Source organism: Galeopterus variegatus, unplaced genomic scaffold (genome assembly GCF_000696425.1).
Source record: "Galeopterus variegatus unplaced genomic scaffold, G_variegatus-3.0.2 Scaffold8753, whole genome shotgun sequence".
NCBI lineage: Eukaryota > Metazoa > Chordata > Mammalia > Dermoptera > Cynocephalidae > Galeopterus > Galeopterus variegatus.
In genome coordinates this window covers 1-18,169 of record NW_007734864.1, presented here as the reverse complement: position 1 = coordinate 18,169, position 18,169 = coordinate 1, and the positions used below count along the sequence as shown (strand labels likewise).

Here is an 18,169-nt window from a genome sequence, read left to right as displayed (position 1 = left end):
TTATATCTCAATAAAGCTGTTTAAAAGAAAAGAGCCAGCAGTCATAGTCATGTTCTCTGAGCTCCCCTCTTCCTGCCAAGCGCCACCCAGATGGCCTCTCAAAACTGCGACCCAGAGACAGGGGCCACGGGCCAGCACCACCCCTGCCTCCAAAACCAGGCAAGCAACAGAGCATGCCAAACCCATAGTGGTTAAGAAATTTCTTGAGGAGGTAGACCAACACAGCAAAATATTTACCACCAAGCTCCACTCCCTGGAAGAGAAACCTCAAAGCAATTAATTTGAGACAAAACAGAGAACATATGCCAAATCCCCTCAGAGAAAAAAAGTCATTATATATCAGTCCTGAAAAATGAGCAAGTCTAAGAAAACTGTCTGTTCTGTTGTCTTTCTGTTACTTTCTCTTTCTCAACAATCAATAACAGTATCTCCCCATTAATCTGGAAGAATGTCACATAGAAATATGATGACTCATTTGATTTCCCTATAGAAATATATTGTCAATTCTTTATATTCAATAAACCTTACTCCTTAATAAAAATAAAAATAAAAAATAAATTAAAACAGTGTAATTGAGTAAGCAATAAAAGAAATGAAACAGAAAAAAAAAACCCCAACCGAACCACCGCCAGCATTGCCACCAGTGTCACTGCCACCCATAAAGGAGCTGAGCCCAATGGAGGGGCCACCCAAGCCCTGTGGACAAGAGGCTACATACAGTAGGACTGATGACCCTCATGGTGTCTGGCGACAAAGGCATTTCTGCCTTCCCTGAATCAGATAACTTTTTCAAATGAGTAGTGACCATCCATGGAGCAGCTGGCACTGTATATGAGGACTTGAGTTACAAGCTCTCTCTTGAGTTCCCCAGTGGCAACCCTTACAACAAATCCACAGTGAAGTTACTCATACCCTGCTACCACTCCAACGAGGACACCCAGGGTAACATCTGCCTGGACATACTGAAGGACAAGTGGTCTGCCCTCTACGATGTCAGGACCATCCTGCTCTCCATCCAGAGCCTGTTAGGAGAACCCAACATTGACAGTCTTTTGAACACACATGCAGCCAAGCTCTGGAAAAACCCCACATCTTTTAAGTTCCTGCAAGAAACCTACCCAAGAGCACTGACCCAGGCTGTCCAGGCTCTCCTTGTGTCATCTTTTCATTTTTTCCTTAGATGGTCTGTTCTTTCCTTGATTTCTATATAGGACTCTGTATCTTGAGCTGTGGTGTTATTTTTCTTTTATTTCTGTTTTTTAAATTAAGTATCTGGATGAGCCCTTGTGATGTATATTAAATAAATACATTTTGGTTGGTTTTGTAAAAAAAAAAAAAGCCAATTTTCGCCTGCTTGGAGTGATATCAAGTACTCATGACCTCAGCTACTGGAGGAAGAGGGTTCCACTACTATGCTCTGTCTGTTGGAGTTATTTGGAGCTAAGAGAACAACAAACTACATGGACTGAGCATGTTACAATAAGGTCTAAAATCAAAATCACATATAATTAACAATTACCAACATATCTAATCATAAACACATAACCGTATTTGAGACATAAATGGTATACAGTATACGTACATGACTAAATTCTCCAGAAAGAGGATAGCTTGGCCTTAAGAAAGAGAGATAGGAAAGTTTTGGGGTCACAGGCTTTAACCTGAGGGAAAACAGTTAAAAAGAGGCAGATGATACTCTTCCCCATCAACCACCAACCTCCTCTCTGAAGCCTGATGTGTGAGCTGCTCCAGTTTGATTTTAAAAGACAGTGCTGCCCCACCTCAAGCCAAGCTGATCCAAAAACCCACCCAGTTTCCAATCATTTAATCTCTAATACTAAGGAACAGATGACCATGTTAGTATGCAGTCCCAAAATCCAGGTTGTCAAATCCCTTAATGAAAAAAGCAGTAAGTGTAGCCTTCAAAGTAGAGTCTAGAGCAGCACTGTCCAAAAGAACTTTCTGTGATGGACATGTTCTATAGCTTATAGATTATATTGAACATTTAAAATGTGGCTGGTGTACATGACAAATTAATTTTAATTTTAATTAAAACTTAATTTTATTTTTAATTAAAACATATCCAATAGAAATATAATGTGAGGCACATAACTAATCTTAAATTTTCTAGTAGCTATACTGAAAAAAGTTTTTTAAAAAAAGTGTAATCAGGGCCGGCCTGGTGGCGCACTGGATAAGTGCGCCGCTTGGGAAGCGTGGAGGCGCTCCCGCCCGAGGGTTCGGATCCCACATACGGACCGGTTCCCGCTCACTGGCTGAGCGAGGCGCGGGAGCGACACCGAGGGTTGCAGTCCCGTTGCCGGTCCCTGGTCCGGTGCGGGGGCAACACTGAGGGTTGCGATCCGTTGCCAGACACGGAAAAAGACAAAAAAAAAAAAAAAGTGTAATCAATATGAAAATAACGATTGAGGTATTTTACAGTCTTTTTTTTGGTATGATATCTTTGAAATCCGATGTATATTTTATACTTGCAGAACATCTCAATTTGGATCAGCCACATTTCAAGTGCCCAATAGTCACATGTGACTAGTGGCTACTGTATTGGACAGAACAACTTCTAAGAATCTTAAAGCCCTCTGTACCACCTTGTTCCCATTCTCCTTTCTCCCCAAATCCAAAGGGAGGAGTCAAAGTTATAAGAATTCCCATTGTTTTTCACCCCTTCACAGAGTAATACACCACACCTGGGTATGGCAGGCTGGAAATTACCCCAGTATCCACAAACATCTCATCCATCTTTAAACTTCCTTAAATTCTACCAAGTAGGATAATCTAGTTTAACAGATAATTGATAAGACTATAGTGACTCACAACTTAGTGCAGATTACAAGACCCCGGCACTTGAAGAGGACAGTGCTATCCTTCCCTCAACAAACAGTAGGATGAAACTCTCAATAATGTACTTTTTTTTTTTTCCCCTTTTTGTCTTTTTTTCATGACCGGTAACGGGATTGCAACCCTCGGTGTCGCGCCCGCACCGCGCTCAACCAGTGAGTGGACCGGTCTCTATATGGGATCCAAACCCTCGGCGGGAGCGCCGCCGCAATCCCAAGCGCCGCACTCTACTGAGTGCACCACCAGGCCGGCCCTCAATAATGTACTTTTAATTAAGACTTCTGAAAGGATTCAAAACAAAACAAAACAAAAACAAACAAAAAAACACTTCAAGCCTTTAGGTAACTCTTTGAAGAAATAACCAAACAAAATAGTAATCATTTTAGTAACGAACTACCAAAGTGAGTGAGTAGCAAATTATTTCCTGCGGTGGCAAAAGCAGTCTTTATGCTATTATTGCTCCTTTATTCCTTCTCAGAATGAGAGTAGAGGGAGATTGAGATCACTGCAAGACCAAGGAATAACCAAGCAAGAGAGGCAGTTCTGCTGGTGTCCTGGGAAGAAAAGAAAAGAATAGCTAATCCCCCAAGGAAACTAAGTCTGAGTCTCGTTAAGAGGCAAACATAGCCTTCAGAGAAGATGGGGCAGCGAGAGAAAAATCTACCATATTTGAGCATCAAAAACCAAGAGCTAGTGGCAAAGGGGGAGTGTAAAGGGAACATAGGGACAGTATTGAAGGAACAAGCAGCACAGTAATAATAATACCTAATATCTGCCTATAATTAAGGTCCTCCAAATTCTGTTTATTATCTCATTTGAGCCTGATGACAACCTTCGAGGTGAATGAATAACTCAGTTTCACAAATGAAGAAGCTCAAAGAAGTTAAGTGAAAGGTTAACTCACACGGCTCATAAGGAAAAAAAAAGTCAACTACTTTTTTCAGTCTGAATAAATATGTATGTGTATGTAAAATAAATTGCTCTAAGTATGACAGGAACACAGCATAACTTCCCTGCTTGGGAAGAGCATATTTACACACAATAAACATTTAAATTGACTCAAAAATCCAAAAATTCTGAGATTTTCTATAGTTGAATTTACTTTCCTAAAATTTTACACCACTGATTCTCAATCTCTGACAAGTATCAGCATTGCCCAAGGGACTTGAAGGGAGGGAAAAAAAAAAAAAAAGTTTACGCTGCTTGGACTCAAGTCCTGAAGATTCTGATTTAGTGGGGTCTGGGGAGAGGCCAAATATCTGTATTTTATTAACTATGACATACGGTTCTGCTGCACCCTAAAATCTAAAGAGTACTGCCTCACACTAACATAGAGAGCTGAGGAGGAGGGCTGAGGCCCAAGGAATGCCTGTGATTAATGGATGCCAACCAAAGTACTCCACAGTGTCTCTGGAAAAGAGCCTTCATCCCCAGGCTATGCTCAGAGTTAGACAGTGATGTGTACCACCCAGCCCAGGCCTCACAGGGTACCTGACTCTTGAGACTGGCTATCATCACAAATGTGCAGGTCCAGACGGGAGATGAGCAGATGATAGGAGGACTCTTTCACATCAAATTTCTCAAAGTACTGGCTGAGGCGGCTGCTGCTACTGCTGCTGTTGCCCTGGCTGCCACCAAATGCCTGGGCCCAGGACTGCTGGGCACTCGGAGCAGGTGGAGTGACCTACATGTGACAGAATAAAAAAACAAGTCCAGACCCTGACAAGCTCCTTCAGAGGCTTTCTTTAAGCTTTAGTCCAGCCTGAATAAAACCACAGTTTAGCAAGATGCCCATTAATAACTGTTTGCCTGGTAACTCACTTAGGTCTGTCCCAACTAAATAACCCAAACTCCAAAATGCCTAATTATAATGTCTAGTAACTGTCAGAGTACTGTTCTGAGGTTTGAATTGCCCTCCGAAGACTTAGGTGACTGATGTTAAAACACCTCCTGTATGAAGTCTTCTCTAAGTGCTGTCTTTTAACCTGTTTAGTTAGGTGCTTCTTCTTTGTGCTCATGGCATACTGTTTGCTTCTATTACAGCATTTATCACACCATATTGTAATAATTTGTTTATGGTCCATCTTTCAAGACAGTGAGAGCCCCAAGAACAGGAACAAGAGGCTTATTCCACTTTTCCTCTCCAGTGGCTAGCACTGTATATCTAACACATTAGAGGTACCCAATGAACAGAATAAATGAAAAATCAGAGGTGCAGGCAAAGCCTAGGAACATCCAAAAGTAAATGACAAATCCCCCAAATAAGCCACATAAAGTCTAGATTCCACCTACATTGGTATGAAATTAAGTCTGGCCTATCATCTCCCCAGCCCCATCAAGGGTGTCAGTTTTGTCTCTAACCTGTATAGGTTCAGGGGCCAGGCTCTTTCTTTGCTGGGCTGACTTCTCCATGGCCTCACTCAGCGACTCTGCATACTTCATCATAGCCTTAAGCTGTGAGTCAGTTAGCACCCAGAGCAAATCATCCAACAGGAACATCAGCTTGGAGGCTATCACATTGCAATCTTTGGTCTGAGGGGGCCACAGAGAACATAAGGTTTATCACCTTGTATCATTCCAACTCCTCAAAGTGACTATTGCCCAATCAGTTTCAGAAGTGGCTTTTCAATCTCCAGTATGTAAAAGCAAAGTATCAAGCACTTTGGAGAGCCAATTTCTTATTAAACTACTAAGGCTTGCTTGATTAACAAAAAGTAGCAATAGTCAACTACCAGGTGTCCCCTTACATAAGTAAAAATTGTGGTCTCCAAAATTAAGAAAACGAGGAGGTAGAAGCAGTCTCGCCCTGGTGCATATTGTACAATACTGAATTGCAGGCTCTCCCCCTTCAACTGTCATTTCAGGGGCTACTAAAATTCCAAACAATGAGGAACAGAAACTCCCAGGCTGTCTAGGAGAATAAAAGATGGAAGTTTTCATGAGAAAACACACTCACTCTTCTCTTGAGGACTATTTGGATCCTGCCTTGGTTGGTAATAAGCCTTAATGGAGTGGTGACTGGGTCCCGATCACCATTGTCTGTAGCATCTGCCTCAATTCGAAGTGTTTGCCAAGTTATTTCCTTAAATGTTAAAACCTAGAAGGAGAGACAGTAAAATCCCTTAATTCTAGATGAAATTAAACAAGAGGCAGAAAATCCAGGGAAGAAAAGCTGGCAAAGCAGAGATTCCCACCATTCTCAGTTGGGGTCCTAACAACTGGAAAGCAGTAAATCAGAGATCCATAATTGAGGAAGCAGTAACACTAGACAGAAAGGATTCTGGGGTTCCCAGGAATGGGAAACATTGGAGGAAACCCCCAAAGCAGGAATAAGCAGAGATTCCCACCATTCTCAGTTGGGGTCCTAACAACTGGAAAGCAGTAAATCAGAGATCAATAATTGAGGAAGCAGTAACACTAGACAGAAAGGATTCTGGGGTTCCCAGGAATGGGGAACATTGGAGGAAACCCCCAAAGCAGGAATACTATCCTTTAAGAATTTGTCCTACTTTGAATTCCCCCATTCTCTCCCTTAGGGCTGTCACCTCTCCTCGGCGGGGGTCAGTGATTCGGGTAAGGCGAAGGTCACTCTGCTGCCAGTTGGGATTGACACTATAGCCCTGGAGCTGCCATAGTTCGAAAGAAGCGTGGAAGGCCTTGGAGTGAATCTTGATGGTGATGGAATTGACGATGATGAACATCCCCTCCACCACCTTCTCAGCAAAGCCATACTCACTACAACAAATGAGGTAGACCAGTGACCAGAATCATGTGAAACTTTATGCACAGTACTTACACAGGAAGACGTCAGACTAAGCTACTGGGTGCTAGAACTGGGAGTGACTATTTTTATTTTTCTTTTCCTGTTTCTTTCTTACATTTTTTAAATTTCTAAAATTTTTTTATAATGATGCAGTATTCCTTTTTTTTTTTTTTTAAAAGATGACCGGTAAGAGGATCTTAACCCTTGACTTGGTGTTGTCAGCACCATGCTCACCCATTGAGCTAACCAGCCTTCCCTATATGGAATCCGAACCCGTGGCCTTGGTGTTATCAGCACGACACCCTCCCAAGTGAGCCACAGGCAGGCCCAGTATTCTTTTTAAAAGCAATTTTTAAAAAAATGGAATGAAAGAGGAGTTGACTTAGAAACAATCTGCCTCCTATTAGAAAGAATAAATTGACGAATCTTTTTATAGCCGTACAGACTACCTGAATAAATATTTAGATACTGTCTGAAAGGGGTAGTATAACTACAGAAAGTAGACACTAGGTTTCTATAAAATCTTCAAACACAGGGCTAGCTGGTTAGCTCAGCCGGTTATAGCACGGTGCTGATAACACCAAGGTCCAGGGTTCAATTTCTTGTACCGGCCAGCCACCAAGAAAAAAATAATAACAAAATCTCCAAAAACAGAGCATACTCTGCAAAGGTAGTGGAAAGATAAAAGTAGTAACTCCAGATGTGTAAGAAGTTTAATACTGTGAAATCTACTCAAGAACAGTCCCACCTCTACCTTGCCAAATACTTCCTGAAGAGCTCAGCTATACTACCATAGTGAGAAGCTAGAAATGGCAAAGGGAGAGGAATGAAGGACATCTTAATGTCCCCCCGGATGTGGAAAACCCAGACATTCTTGACATGTAAGTGAAATCACTTTTCATTAAAAAGGAGGTCTGGAAATTCAAACTGAAAAAAATATTTATATTTGTAATTTATATCACAAAGGACTCATATCCATAATGTATAAAGAACTTCAAAAACTGAAAAGAAAAAGACTAAGAGCCCAATAAAAATAGGAGAAAGTATGAGCAGTTCACAGAAAAATAAATGCAAATAGATATTAAACATAAAATGATGCTCAACCCTAATCATAAATCAAAACTACACTGAGAATCACGATTTATGACAAAGGTGACAGTTCAATGAGGAAAAGGTCTTGTCAATAAACAATGCATGGTCAGTTTAAGGATATCCATAAAAAGAAAAAATAATATTGACCCCTACCTTATATCAAACAACAAAAAAAAATCAGTTTCAAAATGGATTGGAGATCTAAATGTGAACAGTCAAACAATAAATCTCTCTCTAGCTTCTAGAAGAGAACAGAAGAATATCTTCATGCCTTACAATAGAAAAAAATTCTTTAAACAAGACACAAAAAAGTGCTAACCATAAAGAAAAGAGAGATGAATGAACTACAAACATGTCACAACATTGATGACTCTCACAAAAATAATGTTGTGAAAAAAATGCAGTGGCTAGACTGAAGTGACTATATTCTACATGATTATATTTATGTAACTTACAAAAAACAAACTAATCAATGACATTTGAAACCAGGATAAAATTATCTTTGGGGGTGGGTATGACTAAAAAGGGCACAGGAGGCTTCTGGGATTCTGGAAGTAGTTTGTTTCTTGACATAACTCTGTAAACAACGAGTGAGCTTATGATTTGTACACTTCAATGTGTTATACTCCAATATAACTTACAAAAAACCTTACACTAAAATATCATGTGTCATCTATCAGATTATGCAAAAATCCTAAAGTTTGACAATATTCTTTTTTGGCAAGGCTCTGGGAAAACAAGAACTCTCACACACCACCAGTAGGAATGCAAAAATCATAAAATGGCAAAGGAGGAAAATTTAGCAATATTTATCACAATTGTACATACATTTGCCCTTTAACCCAGCAGTCCTACTTCTAGGACTCTATGCCAAACATGCTAGCAAAAAAAGGGGAAACAACCCAAATGTCCATCAACTAATGAGTGGATAAATAAGATGTGGAATATCCATACAAAATAATATTATCCCACCATAAAAACAAATAAAGTACTATTACATGCTACCACATGGCTGAACCTTGAAAACATGTTAGGTGGAAGAAGGAAAAGACCACATAGTATATGATTCCATTTATATGAAATGTTCAGAATAGACATAGAATGTAGATTAGTGACTGCCTAGGGCTAAGGCAGGGAAGAATGAGGAGTGACTGCTAATAGGCATGGAATTTTACTTTGGGTGATGAAAATATCCTAAAATTGATTGTGGTGATGGTTGTACCTCCCAGTGAATATCGTAAAAACCAGTGAATTGCACATTTCAAGGCCGGCCCGTGGCTCACTCGGTAGAGTGCGGTGCTGATAACACCAAGGCCACGGGTTCGGATCCTATATAGGGATGGCCGGTTTGCTCACTAGCTGAGCGTGGTGCTGACAACACCAAGCCAAGGGTTGAGATCCCCTTACCGGTCATCTTTTAAAATAAATAAATAAATAAATAAATAATAAATAAATTTTAAAACACTTTTTTAATATAATTTTTTGGCAGCTGGCCAGTAGGTATGGGAATCCAAACACTTGACCTTGATGTTACAAGGCTCTAACCAACTAAGCTAAATGGACAGCCCCCTAAAATCATTTTAAAACTTAAAAGCAAACTGAAACAAATGAACCTTTCTACAGTACCTTTATATATGGTACTGAACCATATAAAGAATGATTTCAAGTGACTTTAAAACATAGTATTTTCAAGGTCAAGGGTTTGGATCCCCATACCAGCCAGCTGCCAAAAAAATAAATCAATAATAAATATAAAATAAAACAAATAAAACAGTACTTTGGCCATACACCCCTAATGGGATATATCGTAAGGTTAAAACACACACGCATCTACTACATTCAGCAGTCTTATTGACAGTTACAATATTGGTTTTGTCATTTTTTTCAAACTATGGAAAAAGTGAATCATTTATTACGTTATTGTTGTTAGAAACCAAGATTCAGTGTATGAATTTAAAAAATACAAATATAATAGGGCCAGCCCGTGGCTCACTTGGGAGAGCGTGGTGCTGACAACACCAAGTCAAGGGTTAAGATCCCCTTACCAGTCATCTTTTAATAAATAAATAAATAAATAAATAATACAAATATTAAATCCAAAAAGTTAACTCAAACCCCTCTTTCATTTGAATTGAGAAATATTAGAATGTTGTCACAATTTATTTTTCTCTTTCTTAAAAATACCTTTTTCCTAGCACTGGACAATGAACAGGCCTTAAAGCAATGACAACTAAATGAACATCATTTTACCCAGATAATAGTGTCTCCCTAAGGGGAAGCAAGGGTCCTCGGAGAAATGTCTTATTCCAGGTCTGAGGTCAAGATGTATAAGAGAAGCATGGAACATCTTGTTCTGTCTAAAAGCAGGAAGATTACTGGGGTACTATCCAAAAGACACTGGAGCTCACTTGGAAAGGTTCTAACTGGCCAAAGTTGAGGACATCTCAACATCAAAAAGAAGAATGACTGTAAAGATATGGCATAAAACAAACATATTTAAAAAGTAATTATAAATGTAGTATATAAAAAATGTAAAATGTAAAAGCATGCAAAAAATATAAAATGGTAAACCATTTTGGAAAAGTTTGAGTTTCTTAAAAAGTTAAATCCGTCCCTACCACCCAATCATTCCATTTCTAGATATTTACCCAAGAAATAAAAGTACAGGATCACACAAAAACTTGTATGTGAAGTTTGCAGCAGCATTATTCACAATAACCAAAAAACGGAAATAAAATGACCATCAACAAGTGAATGGATAAACAAACTGTGGATATAACACCAAAGTAGAGGTTCAGATTCCTGTACTGGCCAGCCACAAAAAAACCCACAAGAAAACAACAAATTGTGGTATAGCCATACAATGGAATATTACTCAGTGCTACGGTCTGAGTGTTTATCTTCCCCCAAAATTCATCATATGTTCAAACCTAATGCCCAATGTGATGGTTTTAGGAGATGGAGCCTTTAGGAGGTGATTAGGTCATGAGGGGGAAGCCCTCATAAGTGGGATTAGTGCTTTTATAAAAGAGGCCTGAGGCCAGCCTGTGGCTCACTCAGGAGAGTACGGTGCTGATAACACCAAGGCCACGGGTTCGGATCCCATATAGGGATGGCCGGTTTGCTCACTGGTTGAGCGTGGTGATGACAACACCAAGTCAAGGGTTAAGATCCCCTTACCGGTCATCTTTTAAAAAAAAAATAAATAAATAAAATAAATAAATAAATAAAATAAAAGATGCCTGAGAGAGTCCCCTACCCTTGGAAGTATTCTTACCAAGAAAACCCCCCAAAATTGAATCAGGTCAAGCCTTTAAATCTAACTACCAGATTAAATGAGAAACATTTTTATTGATACCTTGAGGGTTCAATCAGCCAAAATACAAAATGAGGGAAATTCTTTAGAAAAAATTATCTAGTTTCTACAAAGAATATATGGTATATTGTGTGTCTGGGGTGGGTGGGAGGGAGAGGCATAATTAAAGAGTGTTAAAAGGAATATCACCCAAAATGTAATGTGATATGTGGACTTCTTTAGATTCACACTGTACTAAAAAAGAATTTATTTTAATTTAAAAAGAAAATTAGAGGCAACTCAAGAAAATTATGAAATAGGTATTAGATGATATTAAGGAATTCTTGTTAATCCTATTGAATGTGATAGTAGTTTTAGTTTTTCTCCCAGTCCTTGTCTGTTACAGACCCATATTACAGAAGTATTTACAGGTGGAATCATGTGGCATATGAGGTTTGCTTTCAAGTACCACAGCACGCACACACATACACATAAAAAGTGGCAGGAGAAAGATGAAAAAAATGGCAAAATGTTGATAGCTGTTAAAGTTAGATCTAGAGTACATTACATTATTCTCTCTACTTTAATGTATGTTCGAAAATTTCCATAATAAATTTTTATTTTTTTAACTATAAGGTGATCTGGAGCAGTTGATATGTCAGAAATAACAGGGCTCAAAGCAACTAACCTCTGTCCTGAAGCGAGGGCAATGGGAGACTGTCCATTGGGGGGCCGAGGCTCTTCACATGTCTTCATCTCCACCTCTACCTTATCCAGACACTAAAATAAAAGCCATGGAGAGCTAAGCATCTGCACAAAAGCCTACACAGCACAAAGGACAGTACAGACTATGTCTTATTCGTCTCTGTGTTTCAGTGCCTAGTTGAGTGCTATATCAACCGTGGGGCAGACAATAGATGTTTGCTGAATGAATGAACAAACAAACTAAAATGCATGGAGAGGCTTAATCTCCTCCCTTCCATTTCCATTAGCAGTAGAACCCCACGACAAGCACAGAATGAGCTCACAGCAGAAAGGTAAAACACAAATCCAAGTTACAGGGATATAACTATTCCTAAGGATTCCAGTCTTTGGGATAAAGATATGCATGAGTCAGTTCCTGCAGAGTTTTCTGCTGATAATTACCCAATAGTTAACATATACTAAATTTCTAATTTTTCCTCTGTAAGGATTTCAAAGGAAAATAGGGAAGTCTAAGAGTAGACACAGCTTCGGGAGCAAAAATATTATAAAAACAAAAACACGGGCTAGCCCGTGGCTCACTTGGGAGAGCATGGTGCTGACAACACCAAGTCAAGGGTTAAGATCCCCTTACCGGTCATCTTTTAAAACAAAACAAAAAAAACACAACTCAGGAGTCCTGGGTCTTGTATCTCAGTGCTAATTCCTATACTGCACAGCAGTTCCATAATAAGCCCAGAAGAGTCACTCTGTCTCAGAGAGAAGCTCACAGGGCCATAAGAAAGCACCTACCACTCCTAAAAGGGTCAGCCTATCAGACTCCTCCCCGTCTTCTCTCCTATCTTTAAAAGCCTACCCCAGCCATCCCCATTTGATTATTTGCAATCAAGAAAGGCCATTACCAAGCAAATTGGGTGTGTCTTCAACTTTGTCCACTGGATCTGAAAGAGGAAAGCAAAGACTCAGGTCTGTGGGAGTTGCCCCTCAAGAAGGCAGGCCTGCTGGCCTTAGAGCACAGAAGCACTCTGACACCCATTCTCACCCGGATGGAGGCCCTGTTGCAGTAGACCCGAGTGATGGCTAACCAGGTGGGCAGCTCCAGCACATTCTGTAGCACCTCTTCATCCAGCTCCAGGTTGGTCAGCTGACCCTCCCCTTTTAAGGTGCTCAAGTTGATTTTGTCTGGGGAAAGGTTCTTAGTGAACCTAAAAAGAGTAATGATTAGAAGCTATTATTTCCATGGGAAAATGCAAAATTAGCATTATAGCCAATAACACTTCTGAATTTGGAGAAAAGAGAAAGCTAAAGAACAAATGTTGACTAATGACCACACTGTCTCTACTCCTTGCAAGATGTTACATGAGACCTATCATTGTACTCATGATTGAACCTATGATGGGGATGCTGAGAAGTGGCTGTAGCAGTGGCAACACGGACTTTTAATATTTCTGAATCCCCACATAAAAACAGAGCAACTAGGTAGCAACACAGAAAGTCCATGGGTAACATTTAGAACAAAACTAGAGAAAAAGTATCCTCATAAATGCCCATATACAAGTGGGTGGGGAAGAAACACAAAAGCCACAAGCGATGAGTGCTAAGCAGCTGTGCAGAACAAAGTAGAGGAAAGCAAAGAGCATTTGACAAATTTGAGAAGAACCCCAAGATAACCAACAAGTATTAAATGAAAAGCAACGTGGGCTGATTTGAGAACAGTAACTGACACTGGGAGTTTTGTTCACTGCAAGGGGTCTCTAGTGAGATCCCAAGGAGCTGCAGCAGCCCAGCCCTGTATATTCATGAAATTAATCTTCCAAAGCTCCTTCCTAGGAAAGGATCCCCACACAGAAAAGAATCAAAATTGAGCAAGATAGAAAATGAAGAGATGGTCCAAATAAAAGTACAAACTTTATTCAGCTGTGTTCCTAACTGAGGTTGATATCACTCAGAGTCCAAGGGTGGCTAAAAAGGCTAATGGCAGCCTGCTATTTATTCCACTTCAAGTATGTGGGAAAACATTTTCTGGCCATCTGTTACTGTTACAGAGTGTAAAAGCTAAGATGAAACAAAGTTGGAAAAACAGACTTTGATCAAGTTTCATTTCTGCCAGAGGACTGCAATCTGCCAAAGAGAAGACAGAGAAAGGCTCTCAGACATCCTTGTGAAAATATACAATGTAAGTGATAATTCTTAGATTCTCAGAGACTCAGAGCTAGAAAGAATCTTAAATAATCATTTAGTCCAAATTTATAGTTTGCAAATGAGGAAACAAATGGCCAGAAAGCTAAATGACCTGCCCAAGAGTCACAGCTAGCAGTGGTGAAGCTGGGATTAAGCAAATGACAGAAATGGGACTTAATCCAGCATTCATTCAACTCTCCCACTACCCTGCCCACTGTAATTCAATATCTATATTGCTAATAACAGGGTCAGTAAGTTGCAATAATCAGTTTGCTTCAGCTCCCATAGAAATTGAATCCTCACAGGAGAAATAAAAAGGTACACAAATATACTCTGCTTCCTTTAGTATTTTTTTCACTGAGGAGGTGATTACAGATCAGGCCTCGGCTTCTAAGCTTCCTACCAAAATCTACATCAAAGTATTTTACTGCTCGGCCACATCAGACTTGTCTTTAAGCAAAGATATATATATAAAACACAACTCTGAAGCAGCTGGTTTAGATAACAGGATACCTTGCATGATCCAGAAAAAGCATATCAATCACTAATTTAGCTAATGCTATTCCATCCCAGATAATCTGATGATCATTCAATCTTAGAGGTTTGCTTTAATAGGTTTTACTCTCAAAACTTCTGCATAAATAGATTACATGCCTTTCTTAGGGGAAAATTTTCTTTGCTTCTAGATTTTTGTTTGTTGTTTACAATGTTGGGCTTTTAAACTGTCATGTTATTTGAGGTGCAATTTATATACAGTGGCTCATTTCTGAACTACGTATTTTGTTCATCTGATCTATATATATTTATGTCAATACCACACTGTCTTTATTACTGTAGCTTTATTTTAAGTATGGAAGGTACATAGTATATATCCTTTCCTTGTTCTTTTTCAAGATTATTTTGACAATTCTAGGTCCTTTTCATTTCCATATAAATTTTTTAAACATACTGCGAATTTCTGTTTTTTAAAAAATCTGCTGTAGGCCGGCCCGTGGCTCACTTGGTAGAGTGCGGTGCTGATAACACCAAGGCCACGGGTTCGGATCCTATATAGGGATGGCCGGTTTGCTCACTGGCTGAGCGTGGTGCTGACAACACGAAGCCAAGGGTTGAGATCCCCTTACCGGTCATCTTTAAAAAAAAAAAAAAAAAAAACTGCTGAAATTCTGATTGGGATTATATTTAATCTATAGCTCAATTTAGGTACATCTGAGATATGAACAATTTATTTAGGTCTTCAACTCCTCCCAGCAATGTTTTGTAGTTTTCAGTACATATCTTTTTGTAAATTTACTTCTATATATTTTACGTTTTTGACACTATTATAAACTTTTTTCCATTTTCTAGTTGTTTGCTGCTAGAAGATAGAAATAAAAGTGATAGTTTTACAATAACCTTTTATCCTGCAACCTTACTAAGTTCAGTTACTAGCTCTAGTAGTTGTTTTGCAGGATCCTTAGGATTTTCTATGTAAACAATTATATCAACTGTGAAGAGATAATTTCCACTTCATTTTCAATCTTTATGACAATTTGTATATTGATCTTGTACCCTACAACAATGCTAAACTCATTAGCTCTAATAACTTTTTAAAAGAAGCCATAAGATTTTCTACATAGACATTTACATTGTCTACAAATATAGACAGTTATACTTCTTCCTTTCCCATGTGGATGTCATTTATTTTTATTTATTATTATATATTTTTTACATTCTAAGATGTTTTTGTAGAGCAGTTGGTGGGGAGCGGGAGAAGGGAAAGGGGAGGGGAATACTATGGGAGGAGGAGGAAAGAGGTGGGGAATGGCTGAGGCCTATGGCACCCTCCCCCTCCATTCCAGCTGAGGAGCCCTGGGCGCTTCCAGCAGCAGCTTTGTGGTCCTAGCTGAGCTGGATGTGGATGGTGGGGTGGCATGGCTGAGGTGGATGTCATTTATTTTTCTTGCCTTATTTCACCAGCTAGACCCTCCAATATAATGTTGACTAGAAATCATGAGGACAGCCAGTCTTGTCTTATTCCCAATCTAAGGATAAAGTATTCAATATTTCATCAAATATGATGTTAACTGTAGGTTTTTCATAGATGTATTTTAGCAGATTGAGAAAGTTTCCTCCTATTCCTAGGTTCAATGGATGTTAAATTATGCCAAATGATTTTTCAGCATTTATCAAAATCACATAGAATGTCTTCATTATGTTAATATGGTGATTTTCTATTTTGTCTGATGATAAAATAGCCATCCCAGCTTTCTTACGCTTACTGTTCACATGGTGTACCTTTTTCCATTCTTTCAACTTTCAATCTATTTGTGTCTATCTCTGTTTTATCCAATCTGACTACCTCACTTTTAAATTGGGGGTTTGGGCCGGCCTGTGGCTCACTCGGGAGAGTGTGGTGCTGATAACACCAAGGCCCCGGGTTCGGGTCCCATACAGGGATGGCTGGTTAGCTCACTGGGTGAGCGTGGTACTGACAACACCAAGTCAGGGGTTAAGATCCCCTTACCGGTCATCTTTAAAAAATTTAAAAAGTTAAAAAAATAAATTGGGGGTTTAATCAGTTTACATTTAATGTAATTATTGATACTGGTTACATTTCAATTTACCATTCTTCTACTTGTTCCAGCTGTTTTTTATTTCTCTGTCCTTCTTTCCTGTCTTCTTTTTGGTTAAGGTAATATTTCTGGTATTTCACTGTAACTATTTTATGGGCTGTTTAGCTATACTTCTTTGCTTTTGTGTGTATGTGTGGTTGCTCTAGCAGTTACAATATGTAACCTTCACTTATCACAATCTACTTAGAGTTCACATTGTTCTACTTCACATAAAAATGTAAGAACCTTGCAACAGTATAGTTAGTTTACTACCATTTATCTTTTGAGCTTTGTTGTTGTATTTATTACATCTACATGTTACAGATGCACAAAATAGTAAGCAGTTTTGTCATTTATAAGAAATTAAGAGAAGAAAAACTTATAATCTTTTATATTTCCAGTGCTCTTCATTCTTTCCTGTAGATCTGAATTTTTGTCTGGTGTCATTTCTCTTCAACCTCAAGACCTTCCTTCACTATCTCTTGTAGTACTGCTATAATTCTCTCAGCGTTCATTGATTTAAAAATGTCTTAATTTCATCTTCAACTTTTAAAAAACATTGTAGCTGAATATGAAATTCTATGTTAAGAGTTTCTTCCTTTCAGCACTTTAAAGATGTCACCCTGGTCTCTGCTGTCCTGGTCTCTGTTGTTACTGATGAGACGTCAGCCATTACTTTGTATCAGTATTCTCCTTTACGTGATTTTTCTCCGACTGCTTTCAAGTTTTTCTCTTTATCTTTAGTTTTCACCAATATGACCGTTATGTGACTAGGTGTGGTTTTCTTTGTATCTACCCTGCTTAGGGTTCACTGAGCTTCTTGGCTCTATAAATTTGTTTTTCACCAGACTTGAAGTTTTTCAGCAATTATTTTTCCCTCCCTCCTATTCTCTCTGTCTTTGATAACAGCTTTATTGAATTCACATACGATTGCAGTCCATCCATTTAAAGTCTACAATTCAATGATTTTTAGTATATTCACAGAGTTGAGAAACCATAAGCATAACCAACTCTAAAACATTTTCATTACTCCCTCCCAAGAAAACCCATACTCTTTAGCTATCACCCTCAATGTCCCCATTCCCCTCAACAAATCCTAGACAACAATTATTTTATTTTGTGTCTCTATAGATTTGCCTATTCTGGATATATAATAGGAATTATATAATATGTGGTTTTTTATAACTGGCTTCTTTCACTTACCATAATGTTTTCAAGGTTCATCCTTCATACAGCATGTATCCGCACTTTATTCCTTTTTATGGTGCAATAATATTCCATTGTATAGGTATACCACATTTTGTTTATCCATTCATCAGCTGATGAGCATTTGAGTTGTTTCCACTTTGGGGTTATTATGAATGCTGCTGCTATAAATATGCAATGTACAAGTTTTTCTGTGACATATGCTTTTATGTCTCTTGGTATACACCTATAAGTGGAATCACTAAGTCAAATGGAAATGCTATGTTTTACTTTTTGAGGAACTGCCAGACTATTTTCCAAAGTGGCTGCATCATTTTGCATTCCTATTAGCAGTGTTTGGGGGTTCTAACTTCTCCACATCCTCACCAACACTTGTTATTGCCTGTCTTTTTTTTTTTATTATCATTATTTTTTTTTTTTAATTTTTTATTTTGTCAATATACAATGTATATGATTATTATGGCCCACCACCGACACTTC

The 18,169-nt window shown here is 38.7% G+C and overlaps 1 protein-coding gene and 1 pseudogene across 1 annotated transcript in view; one reads left to right on the top strand and one right to left on the bottom strand.

Moving 5' to 3' along the window:
* UHRF1BP1 (UHRF1 binding protein 1) overlaps positions 1–12,913 on the bottom strand; it is a gene marked incomplete at its 5' end in the record, with an annotated part of 41,676 nt that extends 28,763 nt beyond the window's left edge. The window contains 7 exons of the mRNA XM_008593135.1: positions 4,348–4,540; positions 5,218–5,388; positions 5,813–5,953; positions 6,402–6,591; positions 11,695–11,786; positions 12,611–12,649; positions 12,751–12,913. Of these exons, the coding sequence (XP_008591357.1) occupies positions 4,348–4,540; positions 5,218–5,388; positions 5,813–5,953; positions 6,402–6,591; positions 11,695–11,786; positions 12,611–12,649; positions 12,751–12,913 (989 nt within the window). The remainder of the gene's footprint in view (positions 1–4,347; positions 4,541–5,217; positions 5,389–5,812; positions 5,954–6,401; positions 6,592–11,694; positions 11,787–12,610; positions 12,650–12,750) is intronic.
* On the top strand, positions 91–1,211 carry LOC103608729 (annotated as a pseudogene).
* Positions 12,914–18,169: the final 5,256 nt, after the last annotated feature.